The sequence below is a fragment of the Dermatophagoides farinae genome, chromosome 2 (genome assembly GCF_024713945.1).
Source record: "Dermatophagoides farinae isolate YC_2012a chromosome 2, ASM2471394v1, whole genome shotgun sequence".
Classification (NCBI taxonomy): domain Eukaryota; kingdom Metazoa; phylum Arthropoda; class Arachnida; order Sarcoptiformes; family Pyroglyphidae; genus Dermatophagoides; species Dermatophagoides farinae.
In genome coordinates this window covers 854,134-872,588 of record NC_134678.1, presented here as the reverse complement: position 1 = coordinate 872,588, position 18,455 = coordinate 854,134, and the positions used below count along the sequence as shown (strand labels likewise).

At 30.7% G+C, this 18,455-nt stretch overlaps 5 protein-coding genes across 8 annotated transcripts; 3 read left to right on the top strand and 2 right to left on the bottom strand.

Annotated features, from left to right (window-relative positions):
* Window positions 1-299: 299 nt before the first annotated feature.
* Window positions 300-3,083, top strand: LOC124492254 (protein Fe65 homolog). Its single transcript, XM_075728636.1, has 4 exons — window positions 300-1,508; window positions 1,618-1,983; window positions 2,041-2,458; window positions 2,536-3,083. Exons 1-4 carry the CDS (start codon window positions 842-844, stop codon window positions 2,891-2,893), a joined length of 1,809 nt encoding a protein of 602 aa, XP_075584751.1. The 5' UTR covers window positions 300-841; the 3' UTR covers window positions 2,894-3,083.
* LOC124492244 (kinesin-like protein KIF3A) lies at window positions 2,931-5,214 on the bottom strand. 2 transcript variants are annotated; one of them, XM_047055086.2, is made up of 2 exons: window positions 4,878-5,214; window positions 2,931-4,813 (listed from the first exon to the last, which is right to left on the bottom strand). In XM_047055086.2, exons 1-2 carry the CDS (start codon window positions 4,965-4,967, stop codon window positions 3,110-3,112), a joined length of 1,794 nt encoding a protein of 597 aa, XP_046911042.2. In that variant the 5' UTR covers window positions 4,968-5,214; the 3' UTR covers window positions 2,931-3,109. The 2 variants fall into 2 exon arrangements, with proteins under 2 accessions (XP_046911042.2, XP_075584750.1); XM_075728635.1 differs by having other exon boundaries at window positions 4,947-5,170.
* A 135-nt stretch (window positions 5,215-5,349) lies between these two features.
* Window positions 5,350-9,163, top strand: Prp40 (pre-mRNA processing factor 40). Of its 2 annotated transcripts, XM_075735786.1 has the most exons (3): window positions 5,350-8,614; window positions 8,675-8,714; window positions 8,784-9,163. In XM_075735786.1, exons 1-3 carry the CDS (start codon window positions 5,765-5,767, stop codon window positions 8,870-8,872), a joined length of 2,979 nt encoding a protein of 992 aa, XP_075591901.1. In that variant the 5' UTR covers window positions 5,350-5,764; the 3' UTR covers window positions 8,873-9,163. The 2 variants fall into 2 exon arrangements, with proteins under 2 accessions (XP_075591901.1, XP_075591900.1); XM_075735785.1 differs by having other exon boundaries at window positions 8,675-9,163.
* On the bottom strand, window positions 9,094-18,233 carry LOC124491183 (proton-coupled amino acid transporter 2). 2 transcript variants are annotated; one of them, XM_075735787.1, is made up of 9 exons: window positions 17,864-18,233; window positions 17,573-17,800; window positions 14,332-15,425; window positions 11,564-12,152; window positions 10,892-11,021; window positions 10,674-10,819; window positions 10,453-10,599; window positions 9,740-10,379; window positions 9,094-9,662 (listed from the first exon to the last, which is right to left on the bottom strand). In XM_075735787.1, the coding sequence occupies exons 4-9, from the start codon at window positions 12,053-12,055 to the stop codon at window positions 9,412-9,414; spliced, it is 1,806 nt and encodes a 601-aa protein (XP_075591902.1). In that variant the 5' UTR covers window positions 12,056-12,152; window positions 14,332-15,425; window positions 17,573-17,800; window positions 17,864-18,233; the 3' UTR covers window positions 9,094-9,411. The 2 variants fall into 2 exon arrangements, with proteins under 2 accessions (XP_075591902.1, XP_046909767.2); XM_047053811.2 differs by lacking the exons at window positions 14,332-15,425; window positions 17,573-17,800; window positions 17,864-18,233 and adding an exon at window positions 13,077-13,478.
* Window positions 15,654-18,326, top strand: LOC124500075 (transmembrane protein 135). Its single transcript, XM_047064105.2, has 3 exons — window positions 15,654-16,369; window positions 16,442-17,455; window positions 17,536-18,326. The coding sequence occupies exons 1-3, from the start codon at window positions 16,208-16,210 to the stop codon at window positions 17,839-17,841; spliced, it is 1,482 nt and encodes a 493-aa protein (XP_046920061.2). The 5' UTR covers window positions 15,654-16,207; the 3' UTR covers window positions 17,842-18,326.
* Window positions 18,327-18,455: the final 129 nt, after the last annotated feature.

The following is an 18,455-nucleotide window of genomic DNA, read 5'->3' as shown; positions in this document are numbered from 1 at the left end:
CAATACATATAAAACACCACCATAAACAATCAATGGCCGTTTTCAATAAAAAAACATTGGACATGCGTAGTAACGATCCAATTTCTAACTTGATTTGCCGCCTCAATAGAATACATGAACAATGTTTATCAACTGAAATTAAAATTGAAAAAAACGAGTAAAACACGGCATACACTATATCGTTTGAGAACCGATTGTTATTTTATATGGTTAAAATAGTGGTGGCGCTCACACGCTGAACAAAAAAAAAAAAAAATTCTTGGCTCTATGCGTGTAAATAGTCGATCATTATGTAATAGTAATAATAAAAACTTGAATCCAAAAGACAAAGAAAAGAAAGGTTCAAAAAAAAAAAAAAATTTGGAACACACACACGCAATGGAATCAAGAAATATTCAATCATCAACAACAATCTAATAATCGTCATCAAAATCATGCGCTTGAATTTGGGAATTTCCCAACAACCCAGAAAAAAAACAACGCTTGGTCCTCCTATTTTGGAATTCAGGTTCCATCACATATGAATTGATGAATAAAAGAATTCATTTTTTTTTTGTTTGTTTGTGATTCACCAAAACCAATCCATATCAATTTTGATTTTGTTGTTCTCTTTCTTTTTTCTCTCTACTGTGAATCTCTTATATACCCATTTAAGGATATTAAAATTCATCCTACGCAATGTTTTGATTTTTTTTTTCATTTCATACGTTGTTGACCACGGATATGTTTGTATTCGTGTTGATTTAATTTTTGAAAACAAATGAAAAATCAAATCATTCCTCATGTCCTCGGTTTTTTTTTGTTGTTGGTTCATTGAAATTTCATCAAAATAATCAAAATTATGATGGCCGATACTGATCAATTCGCAAATGAATCGATTACTAATGTTGATAAATTGATTTCGAATCAACAACAACAACAACATTCCAAAAATGTGAAAAAAAGTTATGAAAATCCAAATTATCGTAAACTTTATGCAAAATTATCAATGAATACTATGATTGGTACGAATGAATCATCATCCATTAATAATAATCATGATGATAATGCAGAGATGAATCCATTTAGTTTTGGTGAAGACGAAGATGACGATGATGATGATGATGATTCACTTGCCAATGAAGAAGAAGAAGATGATGATGATGATGAATATGAAGATCTATCATCTGGTGATGAAAATGTTAAACAAAATCTTTTACAACAGCAATCGAATGATTCGAAAAAATCACAAACATCTATCGATCTACCAGATGGCTGGGAAAGACATGAAGATGAATTAGGTTCATATTTTTGGCATATACCAACTGGTACAATACAACGTGAACGACCATATCTGAATACCATAGATAAATCAATGATACGTAGTGATTCTTTGGTGTTTCTTGATAAATCAGCCATCAACATTGATTATAATCCAGCCGATTCAATTGAAGAGAATCCAGATGGTGAATCAAAAGAAACTGAAAATCATGATGTTGCCGATGATGATGATGATGATGATGATGAGATGAACATCGGCAACAAACAAAAGCATTGATAAATCGTAAAAAAATTATTGCCAATATGCAATTAACATTTCCAACAACCGATGATGATGACGATGATGATGATGATGATCTACATCGATTGCAAAAGAATTATCCTTCATTGTTCATTCATTAGGATGGCTAGATGTTGATGAATCGCAGATAAATTCTCAGACTGGATCAATGGTCATAAAACGTTGTATTTATGAGCTATCCACTCGAGCAGAGAATGCTGCACGTTGTTGGGGCCCTAGTGATACACAATCATTGATTTTAAAAATTAATAATGAACGTATATCATTGCTGGAACCGAACACATCGACAACATTAACCATACAGCTTATACGTGAAATACGTATGTGGGCCGTAGATGATAATAATAATTTTGCTTATGTTGTTAAAGATCGTAAATCTGGTAAACCTGGCACAGTTAAATGTCATATATTTCATTGTGATGATGATCAACAACAACAACAACAACAACAAGAAAATAATTGTGGCACAACGCAAACACAACAACAGCAACAACAAACGGCACAACGTTTAGCACTATATCTTAAGGATGCATTAGTACGAATTAAAAATCATCAACAAAATCGTAATGAACGACGTCCAAATGATCTATTGTTGAAATCAAATAACAATAATTCGATAACAATGATGGATAATTTTGAATTTCCAACACCAATTGAAGAGCCAAAAAAATGTATTCAAGCATTATATATTGGTTTCATACCAGTTACAAAACCAATGGGTGTCGATATATTGAATATGGCAATTGAAGAAATAATAAATTCATTAAAAATGTCATTAACAAACGAAAATCATGATGAAATAGAATTAATGCGTCCAGTATTGGTCAATATATCGCCATCAAATATTGTTGTTGAATGTCAAGAAACCGGTGCCACTTTGGTTGAATGTCGTGTTAGGTTTGTGATTTTTTTTTTAAATGAATTTTTTTCAAAAATTTTAATTTTTTTGTGTTTTTTTTTTACCCTTTTTCCAGATATCTTTCATTTTTAGGCATCAGTCTTGATAATGTTAAACGTTGTGGTTTCATAATGCAAGTGAATGAAAAAGAATTTGTTTGCCATTGTTTCCAGGTGGAACCTAGTGCCGGTGCACTTTGTAAAATAATTGAAGCAGCTTGTAAATTACGTTATCAAAAATGTTTGGATGCACATTCGAATAAACAACAACCAAAACAAAATAATAATTCGGTAGCTACATCAAAATCAACAACAACAACGACGACAACAACAACAAATTCATCACCAGTTGCAGCATTAAAATCATCGATATCGGGTGTATTTTCAAAAATTTTAAACAAAACATCTACAGCTACTACTACATCACATCAATAGCAACAGTTAATGTTTGCATAATTTTTTTTCATCATCACATCATTTCATCATTTTTGTTTTCTTAAATCAATTTATTTTCAAATTCTATGAGAATATATGGAACTTGTGTGTGTGTGTGTCGGTGTCTATCTGGAGAGCTTTGATTATTTTGGAATTTAAATAAAATGAAAAAAAAAATTTCCATACACAACACAACAATCGAATTGAGTCTGATTATTAGGTTAAATTAAGTGTTGAATATGATAGATAGATATTATCATAATTATGCTGTAAAATTTGTTGATATTTTGATCCATTACCATCACCATCATTTGTATGATCGTTGAATAATTCATATTCATTACGCATATTATTACCAGTGTATGCTATACAACGTAATTCCCATTCACCTGTTAATTGATTATAATTAACATTTTCTTCAATCAATTTCAAACATGATTCTGGTATATAATGGCTAATCAATGCATTGGTTAGTTTTAATTCTTTTTCCGATATTCTTATGGAATCCAATAGTTCACTACGTAATTTTTCATGTTCAACATTCATATCATCCAATTCGGAACGGGCATCTTTCAGGTAGCCATATGCTTTTCGTATTTTACGATTTAATGCCACAACCTCTTCTTGTAATGATGCATATGAATCTTCCATTTCCAAAATTTCAGCTTGTCTTTGTTCCAATTCTTTACGTAATTCAGATTCTTTTTCACGTCGTTCATGTAATTCACGTTCACTTTCGGCGATTAATTTTTCTTGTATTTCAGCTTTTTCAATTAGATTTTCGCCACCAACACAAATTTTTGCTTCAAGTGTACGTAATTTTTCCAATAATTCAGCCGGAATTATTTTGTTGGATGTTGTTGTCGTAGTAGCATCATCATCATTTACATTATTATTATTATTATTATTATCATTTTCTTGTTCTTCTAATTGTGCACGTAATTCTTTTACTTGTTCTTCGAAACGTTTCAGCAAAGCATCTTTACTATCTTCATTGATTATTGGTTTATTTTTGATATTTTTTGTCGTACTAGCAAAACGTAATGTACTGATTGTTTCTTCCAAATTCACTTTTGCTGGTCCTACACAAGCTATCAACAATGTTTTTGAATTACCACCCAATGAATCCGAAAGAATACGTGTTAATTTTGAATTTCGATACGGAACAAATGTAGCTTTCGGATCGGTCAATGCGGCTATCACCAATGATAATGATGTAAGTGATAGATTAATTTTTGCCGCCTCTTTCAAACGTATACCAGTTGTACCGGTTTTTGTTTGTCTTTCGGAACCAGCCAAATCAATAAGATGAAATTTTCCAACACGTACTACAGATGTATCTGGATTATCAGCACCGATTTCGGTTTCAATAGTAATAGTGAAAATTGTATGTGAACGACTAGATCGTTGATTCATTTTTGTCGATCCAAATTGACGATGTTTATCACCGGATTCTTTTAATTTTTTCAAATCATTTACATTATTGACTATGAAATTTGATAAATCTTTTATCACAATTTTTCCATCCGAATTTTCTTTCAATTCTAATGTTTTGTTACCACGTTCATTTTTTTTACCATTGTTTGTTTTTTTATTGCCGGCCAATAAATCACGTATTTCTTCATTATAAATTTCATAATATGAAGCACGTACTAAAAATTTTTGATTATTTTTACTTCGCGATATGTGATCAAATATATGTTCGAAACTATGTTGCATTATTCCTGAGGCAGTATGTGTTTTTCCCGTACCCGTTTGACCATATGCAAATATTGTACCATTATAACCTTGTAATACACAATCGACAATATGTTTGGCGGCTTTTGTATAGACATCATTCTCGGTGGATTCTGCACCAAAAACACGATCAAATGTAAATTGACGATTTGTTAGCTGTAGTGTTTGGCCATCATTTCTAATCTGAAAATTGAACAACACCAGAAAAAAAACGATGATCGAAAACGTTCATTCATTATTGACTTACTTTTGCAATAATCTCTTCATTTGATTCTAAATCCGGTAATAATGGTCGACATCTGACCACAACACGTACATTATCTTCTTTCGATGACATTGGTGATCTTTTTTCAAACTTTCGAATTGTTGTTGGTCGTTTGAATTTCTTGTATATTGTATTTTGGTCGTCATGGAAATAGATTTATCAAATGACTAGAATTTGTTCCATTTGATTGTTTGTTTTTTTTTTTGGTTCACATTATGATTTCATTGTGGATCATATTTTTTTTTTTTTTTTTTGGAACAGTCGAAATTTCCAAAATCAATCAAAATTGGTTCGCGCGAGCAAAAATAAATGTAGCAGTGTAGTAGTAGTAGTAGTAGCATTGTGTGTGTGTGTGCATATAGAATTTTTTATCCATTAGAACCAAAATTACATAACCAAGTATGGATCAAACAATTTGAGTAGATATAGTGGAAATGTATTCGTTCCTTGTGTGTGTGTGTATTGTATGTTTATTGTTAATGCGGTGTGTTGATTGTGTTCATTGTACAAATACAATCATCATCAATATATATCCCATAAATCCATAAAGATTCGATCAAAAATTTACATCTTTTCTTTTGTTTTGTTTTTTAGTTGTTTCTGCCTTGAAATTAATTGAAACATTTTTTTTCTTCATTTAATAGTCATAATAATCTTTTTTTTTTTTTGCCATTCATTATTAATAATCAGCATTGCAAAATACGATTACAAATTGATTTGTTAATATTGGCTCGTCTTCTGAAACGATAAAAATTTTTCAATCAAAAAAAAAAAAAAAAAAATTAACCACAATCACGCACACCGTATTTTTTAAAAAAAACGCCCATTCATATTTGATATATATTCAAATTTATTGTCAAAGAATAAAAATGCAAAATCCATCGGGATTTCCAACGGCACCATTTCCACCGATTATTATGCCATCATCATCAAATACAGCTTCAATGATTCCTGGTGCTGGTGTTGGTCAACCAATCATTCCATTCCAACCACCATTTAATCCATTTTCAGCAGCAGCAGCAGCAGCTGCTGCTGCTGCTGGTATACCGATACCACCAGTTACACAACTTACACCTATGCCACAAACTATGCTGCCAACAACAACACCAATGGTAACATCATCATCATCATTATCATCGAATAATAATAATTGGGTTGAATATAAAACACCCGATGGTAGTCCATATTATTATAATATCATCACTAAACAAACATCATGGACAAAGCCTGATGAATTGAAAAGTGACATTGAACGTTTATTGGATTCTTGCCCATGGAAAGAATATAAAACCGAGGATGGAAAAATATATTATCATAATATTGTAACGAAAAATTCTTCGTGGACCATGCCAAAAGAATTGGAAGAACTGAAAAAACAATCGAATGATAATACGTCAGCTGCAGAATCGAACGATAATACGACATTCGAACAACAACAACAACAATCCGATAATAGTACCATTCAGTCTGCTTCTGAATCAATCAATTCACAGACTTCAACTTTGATTTCAACCAATGATAATAATAATAATGAGAATAATAATGATCAAACACCAACCAATGATGAAAACATTCAAAATGAAAATGTCAATTCTCAATTACCATCATCATCATCGTATGATACAGATTCGAATGATAATTCCAATTCAATGCCGGAAACACCACCACCACCACCATCATCATCAAAATCTGATTCATTACCCGATAGTTTACCAAAACAACCAAGTAAAGGTGATCTTCTTGAAATGTTTAAAGATATTCTTCGTGAAAAAAATATTTCAAGCAATGCAAGTTGGGAAAATACATTGAAAATTGTTGGTAATGATTCACGATTTGAAAAATTTCGTTCACATCCAGAAAGGAAACAATTTTTCAATGCTTATAAAATCCAACGAGCTAAAGAGGAAAAAGAAGAAATGAAAAATAAAATTCGTCGTGCTAAAGAAGCATTGGCATCGTTTCTTCGCCGTACTGATCGTATGAATTCAATGATACGTTATCGTCATGCATGTGAATTATTTCGTGATCATGAACATTGGAAAATTGTACCGGAAACAGAACGTCGTGAAATATTTGAAGATGCTGTAGCTGAATTATCCCGAAAAGAACGTGATGAAGCCAAACAGCTACGAAAACGTAATATGTCCGTGTTGAGTGAAATATTGGATTCAATGCCAAAAATTACGTTTCGTACTACATGGCAAGAAGCGCAGCAATTATTATTGGATAACGCAACATTTGCTGAAGATTCTCAATTATTAAATATGGATAAAGAAGATGCATTGATTGTTTTCGAACGCCATATAAGACAATTAGAATCAGAAGAAGATGAAGAAAAAGCACGTGCTAAACGTATACAAGAACGACAGAAACGATTGAATCGTGAATCATTCATACAATTTCTTGATGAATTACATGCTTCAGGTAAATTGAATTCATTGTCAAAATGGTGTACACTTTATCCGGATATATCATCAGATGTACGATTTGATTCAATGCTTTCACAGCCATTATCTGGATCGACACCATTGGATTTGTTTAAATTCTATGTTGATGATTTGAAAGCACGTTATGAAGATGAAAAAATTGTCATCAAAGATATATTGCAAAAAGCAACGGATTTCATTATGACACCGAATACAGAATTTTCCGAATTTGTTACAATTCTAAGTAAAGATACTAGAAGTGCTAAACTGGATTCTGGTAATGTAAAATTAATGCATGAAAAATTATTGGAAAAAGAACGTGAAAAATATCGTGCAAAAAAACGTGAAGAAAATAAACAACGTAAACGAATGGAATCAATATTTTTGGATATGTTATCACGGATATCACCATCATTGGATGAAAATTCCAAATGGAATGATATACGACCATTAATTTGTAATCAAGAAGCATTTGTGTCCATAACGGATGAACAAGAACGTATTACGATATTTGAAAGAGCTATTAATTCAATTGTAGAAAGTTGTTCACATCATCATAATCATCATAAATCTGGACATCGTCATCAACATCAACAACAACAACAACATCGTTGTCGTAGTTCAACAAATGATGATGATGGTGTTAGTGGTGGTGGTGGTGGTAGTAGTGAACGTCAAATTAAACGTCAAAATAAAGAAAAAGAAATTATTATTAATACTAATAAAGATAAAAAGAAAAAATTGAAAAAGAAAAGTTCATCGAAACATCATCATCATCATCATCGTCGACAACATCAATCATCATCATCGATATCGGAATCAAATGAATCAATTGATGGCGGTGGTGGTGGTGGTGATGATGATGATGATGTATCAATATCGGATCATTCACGATCACCAACAACACCTATTACGTCATCATCATCATTCAACAATGATGATGATGATGAAAATAATAGCCACTATGATCGAAATAGTAGTGGTAGTAATTTACAAAATAATCGTAATAATAATTCACGACATCATCATCAACATAGTTCACAAAAACGTCACTTGAAATCAATTGATCGTCATCATCGATCACAATCACCAACATCATCACCACCACCACCACCACCATCATCATCATCATCATCATCTAAAGCATTGAATCGTTATCATCATCATAGTCGTAGTCGATCACCAATACCAATTAATCATCATCATCGAATTTCATCATCATCATCATATCATCGTCGATCATCAAGTATATCACCAACACGATCAAGGACGAAACGAGTTAAACATACTTCCGTAAGTTGAAATAAATTGATTGAATTTTTAATTATTTATTTCTTTATTCTATAACACCAGGAATATGATATTGGCAGTTCAACAAGTAGCAATAGTGGACGTAATCGAAATAATAACAATAAACGTTATGATAATGATGATGATCCTAATAATCATTTAATTCCATTAGATTCTATTGGTCTGAATGGTTCTGATGATCTTGAAGATCTGGAAAAACAACGTAAATTATTGCTCAAACAATTGGAAAATTCAACATGATTTCTATTTATTCGATATATATTGATGGAAAATTAGCATAACAACATCATATGGTCATCCAAAACAACACACTGTAGTATATTATATTGGGATGCATTTTGCCCCCTACTTTTTCTTTGGACAAAATCAAACAACAACACACGTGAGTTTCGTTTTTTTCTATTATCACACACACACACACACACACACACAAGCAAACAAATTGAAACAAAAAACTAATGTTTAGCATTTATATTATTCATTTAATAAGAAGAAAAGAATAAATTTATTTCAATTTTTTAAATTTAAAAAGTAAAATTTAAAAATTCGATATTTACAAAATTGATTGATTGATCGATCAAAGTATTAGTTCAATCACGAATTTTGTTGTATATGAAAAAAAAGTAGAGATCAACTAAAAACATAGTGTAAAAAAAAATGAATGAAAAACGACTGAATGTTGACTCGAATAATTGAAAGGCGGTTTCTGTTTTGTTTCGTTTTGTTTTGTTCATTTGAATGTCGATTGGATTGATTGATAGATTTTTTTTTATCATCAATCAATCATTGAAATGAATTAAAATATTTTCAATACTTGCATAAGTACCGGTAGTAAAGCCTGCAATACCCAATAAGAAAATGGCACCATCTTTAATGAAAATCCATGTCCATTTTTTGAAACCTTTTTCTTCGTTCCATAAAACACAAATATCGATAATTGGTGGAAACATTAATGCAATGCCACTGGATGAAATGGCGCCAACCAATGAGATGAATAAATCTAATTTTGGTATCGCTGCGGCCAATGCAACTGAAATTTTTTTTTTGAAGAAGAAGAAAATATCGATTAATGATTATAATAATCAGGTGAATGAATGAGATTTTTACCTGTAAATATGACTAGGCCAGCACGGAAAAAATATTCAATTGTATTGGTTTTTTTGGCACCTTCTTTAAGATTGAAACGTCGACAAACCCATGGCCATATGATTGTCACAGGTACATAGAATTGTATTGCATATGATAAAAATATTGCACATGCAAATATCACTTTACAAGATTGATACAATGGTTCGGCAGGTAAATTCAATGTAATAGATCCTTTGACATTATCACCAAATTTAAGATAACCAAAAAAACCGATTGCCAAATTAATGGAAGCAACAAGTACCATTGATTTATTTAATACGCCTACATAACCTTGTAATGATTCCGGTGTTTTCATTTCTTTTTGTAATGGCAATATTAAACCAATTCCTTCGAATGCATAAACAGCTGTGCCCAAAAATAGCGGATATGTTGCTATTGAACCAACTTGTGTTACTTGGTCCGGACTAGGCAGATCTTGTACTAGATTAATCATGACAATAAATAGACCAACAGTTTGCAGAAGATTTGCCATACTGGAAGCCAATGAAAGATGTTTTAAACTTTTAACAAATGAAAGCAATATAAACAATGGTAAAAAGAATGCCAAAAATGTAAGCGGTGGAAAATGATATTCTTTTGGTGTTAATTCATTGAAAAACTGAAAATTGAAAAAAAAAGAAAATGGTGATTAGTAACAATCAATCAATCTGTGAATCAATCAATAAACTTACTTGACTAATATTTTCGGCAACAAACAATGAATAAACACAACAGAAACCAAATTGTGTTATTAATAAAAATAGATTAACAATTCTTGCAGCCCAATGCGCAAAAGGCCGTAATGGTCGTGGTCCAATTGTAAAGGCATTCGATGCTACCTGTTGATTAGTGTAGTAATTTATAATTTTTGAAAAAAAATTCTCAAAAACAAATAAACAACAGACAAACTTACATCTTGATATTCAAGTTTTCCAGTACCTAAACGTGTTGATAATATATTATTGGCTCTAACCAATATATGCATACAATGTGTACAAAGTATACAAAGTAATGGCAATGATATTAGACCAACATAGAGACCGGCATTCATGAATGCAGCTGTATTATTTTATATATATGAATATTAGATTAGATTTTATGGAATTAAAAATTCTGATCATTTATACTTACTTGGCATTGCCAATATTCCGGTGCCAATATTTGCCTTCATAATATGCATCATTGTTTGCATATTTGTTGTACGTTTTTCTTTTACCAACATTTTCTTTTTTTGTTCTTGATCACCTGTTGATTGTGTGTACTGTGTGCAATAGTAGAAATGAAAATGTTTAGATGAATTTTGATGATGATGAAAATGGATTCAGTAAAAAAAAAACTTGTTTTCGTTATATATGTCTATAAATCTTAAGAACAATCGGTAATTGACACTAATTAAATCACTGATCGATATCGATATTTTGTTTGGAGATGAGAAAATGAAAAATCTGTTATTTCCTATGATTTTTTTTTCACTGTTCTGTCTTTTGTTTCGGTCACAAATTGATCGATATCAAAACCGATTAATCTATTGAAATCTTAAGCACAAAAAAAACTATGCTAAGCGAAACAGGTGCAAAAAAAAGGGAAAAAAAATTTTCAAAATTTTTTTATCTAATGCGTACTATATATAATAAATTATTATTCACCTAAAAATGATAATCGGTAATTAATTAATCAGCACTTTCTTATCTTTCACTCTCTCTCTTTTCTCTCGCTCTCATTTTCTGGTGATTTCTTTTTTTCTTGATTTACAGACAATGGGTGAAAAAAAGTACAAAAAAAAAAAAAAAATAAAAATCTTACCTTGAAGTGATTAAAATCATCATCATTTGAATTATTGTTGCTGCTACTGCTGCTACTTCCACTTTCATAATTGGATACTTCATATTTATTATTATACGTTTTAGCCAATGTATCATCAGTATCATCATCATAATAATTTCCGGTAGTAGTAATTTCATTGTCGATTAATGGCTGTTTTTCCGACATACCAATAGCGCTATCATCATCATAAAATTGATGTTGATGATAATTTTCATCATGGTGATGTTTATAATGGTGTTGTTGTTGGATTCCATGTAAATGATGTATTGCTGCCGATGATGATGATGGTGTGGCTATAAATTTATTTGATTTCCTAGATGACGATGACGATGATGATGATGGAAACAATGATGGATAAAGTTGATTATATTGAGATCTTTTCATTTTATTATTAGTAAAATTGCTGCCATTCTTTTTCAATCCACTAGCTAATTGTGCATTGACAAATATTCGATTTGGATGATCGGCCATGAATTCTGATTTTGGTTTTATTTTCTTCTTAGGTCAAAATAGATTCGATACAATCGATTAATCAATCGAATACATGTAGGAATTTTTGTTATTAAATCTGTGAGAAGAAAGAGATCAAAAATTTTTATTCATTTCATTTCATGTTTTTGTACTCTTTATATATATATATATACTATCAAATCAAATGTTCGATATGATTGCTAATTATTGATGATAAATAATTGTACATTTTGTCGTTGTTGTTGTTGTTGTTGTCGTTGTTTTTATCATTCTAAATTCAAACTTGATAAATTGAATAAATAAGATTCGATAACGCTTCCTATTTCCTACAACCTGTACATACATTTGTTGTTGTCATTGCGGTTGTTTTGGTTTTGGTTATTTTTCCATCACGTTTTTTTTCTGCTTATCGAAAAACAGAAAAAAAAATTCTGAAATGGAAAAATTTCCTCTTCTTTTTCTTCAAATTGATCAACAAGAAGAAAATTTTTCCGTTTTCATTGATCAAGTTTTTATTTCTTCTTTTAAGGTAAGAAAGTTGATCCAAGAAAAAAAAACGGAGATATCAATCATGGAGAAAAATTGATAAGATTTTTCTGGTCAACCCGTACCATGTATATGTATATCTTATCACCATCTTGAGAATGGTTGATGATCATGATGATGGACTTTGATTTTTACAATCATCAAACTTTTTTTTTTATTTCGATTACCATTGATTTATATTATCGAATAAATTTTTTCTGTTTTCGTTTGTTTGTTTCTATTTCACACCACACACACACACACACACACACACACACACACACACACACACACACACACACACACACACACACACACACACACACATGTTTACATCATCATCGATCATAGCCATTTACAGGTCATTCGACTTGTTGGTGGCCAAGAAAAAAAAACGCCCGTTTTTTTGTCAAAGGGACAAATTTTTAATTTTTTTTTTTTTTTTTTTGGACCAACAAAAACAATGAAAAAAAAATTTTTGAAATGATAGACATACCTATTATTTTTAGAATCTGACGACAATAAATTGGCTGAATAACCGGCAAAATTGAATGATTCCGGAATGATGATAATAAAAAAAAATTCACCGTTGCGTTGTATAGTGAAAAATGAACAAATAAACAAACAGACAAATAAATTCGTGATTCATTAGTGGACATACACACACACACACTTTTTTGTTGAAAAATTGAACTAATGATACAATTCATATTCGTGTCTGTAATTTATATGGAAAATTTTCGCTATTATTGAATTAATTATCGATCTGCTGTGTGTGTGTGTGTGTGTGCGGTGTGTTCGGTATCGTCATACACATACAGTCGGCATTATCTTGTTGAAGAAGAAAATCTTCTTACCACAAGTCTTCTTATCATTGATTATCAAATATATTTTTTTTTATGACTTCGAGATAAATATCTCTCTACCCCTCCACCATATGCGTATATATGTGTGTCGATATAGCACACACACACACACACATAGTTTTTTTTTGCCTCCTCTTACGCCATATCATATGAATTTTTTGTTTTTTTGAAATTTTTTTTTTTTTTTTTTATCAAATCAAGAAATTTTCCACACGCACACACACTTTTTCACAATTTAAATGTTCAGTAGCTAAAAATCTGTATAGCGGAAAATTATTACACCAAAAAAGAAAAAAAAATTGCAATCATCAACAACAACAACAACAAACTGTTGCTGATGATGATGAACCAGGATCAGGAACAAAATAATGAAAACGATTCTAAATCATTAGTAAACATTTATTTAGGCTATATTGATCCAGGAATCAAAATTGAAATTTGATTCGTTTGTTTATTTATCAATTTTTTTTGTTTCATTGATCAGTTTTTTTTTCTTCTGAATGATCTGACATCATCAGCGATATATACAAACAGACAAATAAATCACAAGTTTTAAGATTTTTTTTTTCTTCTCCCTCTATCTCTCTCAGTGTTAATGTGTATGTGTGTGTGTGTGTGTGTGTACAGTTAAACATCGCCTCATACACGTGAAAATAACCAGAAAAAAATGTACAGAAAAAAATTGAAATGAAATTTTTTTTGTTTTTTGTCAATTTATCGCAATATGATCAACTCACTGTACATGTTGATTGATTTTGATTTTGATTTTCTCTGGTTAGCTAAATCGTTGATTTACGGTGCCTTGGCAACATATTTTGCAATAGTTTTTTTTCTTATTAACAAATGTAAAAAAAAAATAAATAGAAAACGAAGCAAAACACGTACCATTAATGAATTAATTTTTTTTGGGTGTAAAATATGCGAAATAACCACACAATGTTTGTTTGTTTATGTTATTATTAATAATTTTGAAATGAAAAAAAATTTTCTAACCTAAACAAAACAACAACAACAACACTACAATAATAATCACAAAAGGAAGTCAGTAGTGTAACATTTCTGTTGTCGTCGTCGTTCGTCGTTGATTATTTGATATTTGATGACAAAAAGAAAAGAAAAAAAATTTTCTCGGTGGCTGATTATCGATTTGGTGGTAATGGCGGTGGTTGTGTTAATATATGTTGATTAATGGTCATTGATTCACATTGTGGAAATTTTATTGGCCAGATTTCAACAACAACAACAACAACAACAAGGAAATGAAACACAAATGAATTCTTCATTTATCGAATGTTTGTTTGTTGCTTTTGCTATCAATATCATTCATTATAATTTTTGACAGGATATTGTTTCATATCAACATTTACAAGTGTCTGGATTTTTCCATTTATAAACTGGTAAAAAAAATTCCATTTTGGACTTTTTCATACCAAAAAAAAAAAAAAACAAAAAACAGAACAAAACAAACAAGGCACTCTGACGTTTTTTTTTTTGCCAGTTTATCAATTGTATATTGACAACAACAAATCTACAATTCTGTCGTCGTGAGTGAAAGTAATTTTTTTTTTTTTCCTTTTTTTTACAGACAAAAAGTGAGAGAAAGAAAAAAAATGGGAACCTGTACGAGTGTGTGTGTGTGTGTGCGATTGGAACTTGAGATAGATACATTCAAATAAAAAAAAAGAAACAGGTATCCAATCTGGGATTTGTGTATGTGTACAATGTGGTTTTTTTTTCTTTTTTGATTAACTCTCTCCCTCCATCATCATCATCATCATCGTCGTCGTCTCTTTTTTAGATCTCAATTGTTGTTATCCTTGAGAAAAATTGCTGATGCGAAGAAGAAAATAGATGATTGAGAGAGAGACTTTTTGTTCATTTGTATTACAATTATCGTCCATCTTTTTTTTTCTCTTGAATGACATGATTTCACCGATGGTTCATTGCTGATTGTTTGTCGCCAGTTCTTTTTTTTCAGTCTGTACAACAACAAAAAAAAATAAATGAAGAGAGAGAGAGAAAGATATTATTAACCCGAGTAAATCGTAATCAAGGCTATTATCGATTCACTTGAATTTTTTTTTTAAAAAGACATCATCATCGATGACGTTTGATTGACTGATTGATTGAATTAATCAATGATTGAAAATTTAATCAATTTTTTTCCTCCATTTCAATCGTTTATTTTTGGAAAAGCAAAAAAAAAATGAATAAAATTCAAATCTTAACAACATCAATTCAATGATGATAAAAATATATGTCAAGTATGGTTTTTTTTAGGTAAACAACAACAACAACAACAGGTACATTCAACAGGTGTATATTCATGGGGGTGGGGGGATTTTCATCTTTCGTTTTGTCATCATTTTTCTTTCCAACTTCAATGTTTTCACAAACAAAATTTCAGGCGAGAAAACGAGAGAGAGAGAGAGAGAGAGAGAAAGATATGGAAAAAAATATTATTTTGGCCATCTTTTTCACATCATCATCATCAGTTTGTTTCTTTTCGAACAGACTAAACAAGGATACTAGCCAGTTTGACAAGTTTGATCCATCTTTTCATCTAACTGTATTATTATTTATGGATGATTCGCTGGTATAACCGCTTTATTTTATTCCATTGTTACCTTGATTTATCCATTTTCCATTGTTGAATGAGTTTTCACATATTGTTTTTTTTTTCGCTGTTGCCGAAAAATTGTGTGTAAATTACGTGTGTAAATTTTTTAAAAAAATTCGTTTGATCCAAATTAAACAAAAAATGCCTTCAATTTTGAGTAAATTTTTCTCACCCGAATGGAATGTACCGTACAATTGTTATGAAATGGGACATGGATGGACACCATATTGTTCAGCAGCGGCATTGGAAATTGGATTGATTGTGTTTCAACAATCATTGAAACTTTATGCACCACTTTATCTGGTTTGTTCACTTTATCAATTAATTGATTGATTGATTGAAATTTAATTTTTTTTTCTTCATCATTATATATAGGGACAAACAATATTGCAGAAAAAATTTGATCAAAAAAATCTAATGAAAACCACACAAAGCATTTTACGTTCATCAATATTTTTGGGCGCCAATGCATTTCTTGTCATTCTGTTTCTTTGTCTTAGTTTACGTATTTCGGGCCGATTTTATTATCCATTGAATGCATATTTACCCAGTTTTTTTGGTTCATTATTGGCCATATTGAATGAACGGCCATCACGTCGTAAAGCATTGGCATTTTATGTTGCAAATATTGCCTCAGAAATTACATATAAAATTTCCATATCACGTGGTTATATACGGCCATTGCCCAATGGAAAATATTTATTATTCACAATGGCGATCAGCATTTTGTTGTTCATCTATGAAAACAATTTATTACGTGATCCGTTGATTTGTTTTATTTTTCAATTGGTAATTGGAAATCGAAATAGTCGGCGACAACAACCACAACAACAACAACAACAACAACAACATGAACATGAAAATGACGATGATGATCAAGAATCAATAATTGAATCGAACAAAAACCTCTGGAATAAATGTTGGTGGTGGTGGTGGTGGCCAAAACATCTCGGTCGATTCTGGTGGTTTACAATAAAGAATCGTTTTCCAATTCTAGCCTATAGTCATCCATACTGTAGTCATCATCTAGGATATTCTTGTTTTGAAAATATTCTATTTCAAAGTTTTTTAAAATCATTTACACTTGGTTGGTTTTCACAGCTTGGTTTACGTTTCATATCGAAATTAATGGCTGGCCATTTTCTTGATGCATTTAATGTTTTTCGACCAAATCATTTAATTTCATCATCTAGATATTTGTCATTTGCATTGTTTATATCATCATTTTCTACTGTTTATAATTCATCCATTTGTATGCTGAATCATTTCATTCATCATCGATCATGGAATTGTTTATTGTCATCAATTTTAGCATCAACAGCATCATTTTCATTATTTTCCACACCAAATACATCAATGTCATTGTATTTAGTATGGAAAAGTGTTGAGGTTTGTGTGTTTAGCAGCAATTATCGAATGTTTTGATTATTAATAAATTCTTTAAATCATTACCCCCAAAAAAATAACAGGCACTATTCAACGTTGCTGTCATGAAAGGATACATACCATGTGATCGATTATGGATAACAATAATCTATGCTATTGCATGTTCACAAATATTCTATGCATCCATATTGGAACCATCACAAATGAAACCATCATATAAACGTTTTTTGGATTCTATTTGTCAAAATCGTTTACAATACATTAATCGTAATGTACTCGAAGTATTTGGTACAAATGCATCCAAAGGTTATGAATATTTTCTACCATCATATGATCTTCGATTCACCACTAGACAATTTCAAGAATCTGTATTAATATGGCTTTTTTAAATCAATCAGTTCGATATCTTACATATATATGTGTGTTGGAGTTGGTGATAGAAAAAAAAAATTAACATCTCACGTGCAAAAAAAAATCTGTACTTTTTTCTCCAATCAATCAATCAATCAATCAATCAGTCAATCAACCAATCGATAGATTGAAGATTCAAAAAATTTGTCTATCTTTGTAAGAGGACAAAAAAAAAATCTCATATTACAAGACAATAATCGTATATCGTACACGAGAGGTATACATGTATTGCCATCATCATCATCATCATCATCATCAGCGCCAATCTCAAATGATTAATAATCAAAATCATTGAAAACGAAAATATATCGCGTTTTTTTTTTTTTTTGGTGTGTATGCGATATATTCTCAAGAAAAAAAAATTCCATGTTTTTCACCACTACCACTACATCATTCATACACACACAAAAAAATTTTTTCGATTTTTTTTTTGATTTTATTTCGAATAAAACAAAAAATGAAAAAAATTGGTCCATTTTTGAACGTGATGCATACTTTTTCTCAATTGTTTTTGAACAACAACAACGATGATGATGATGATGATGCTGATTTTATAATTGAGTTTTGTGCGTGTGTGTGTGTGTGTGTGTGT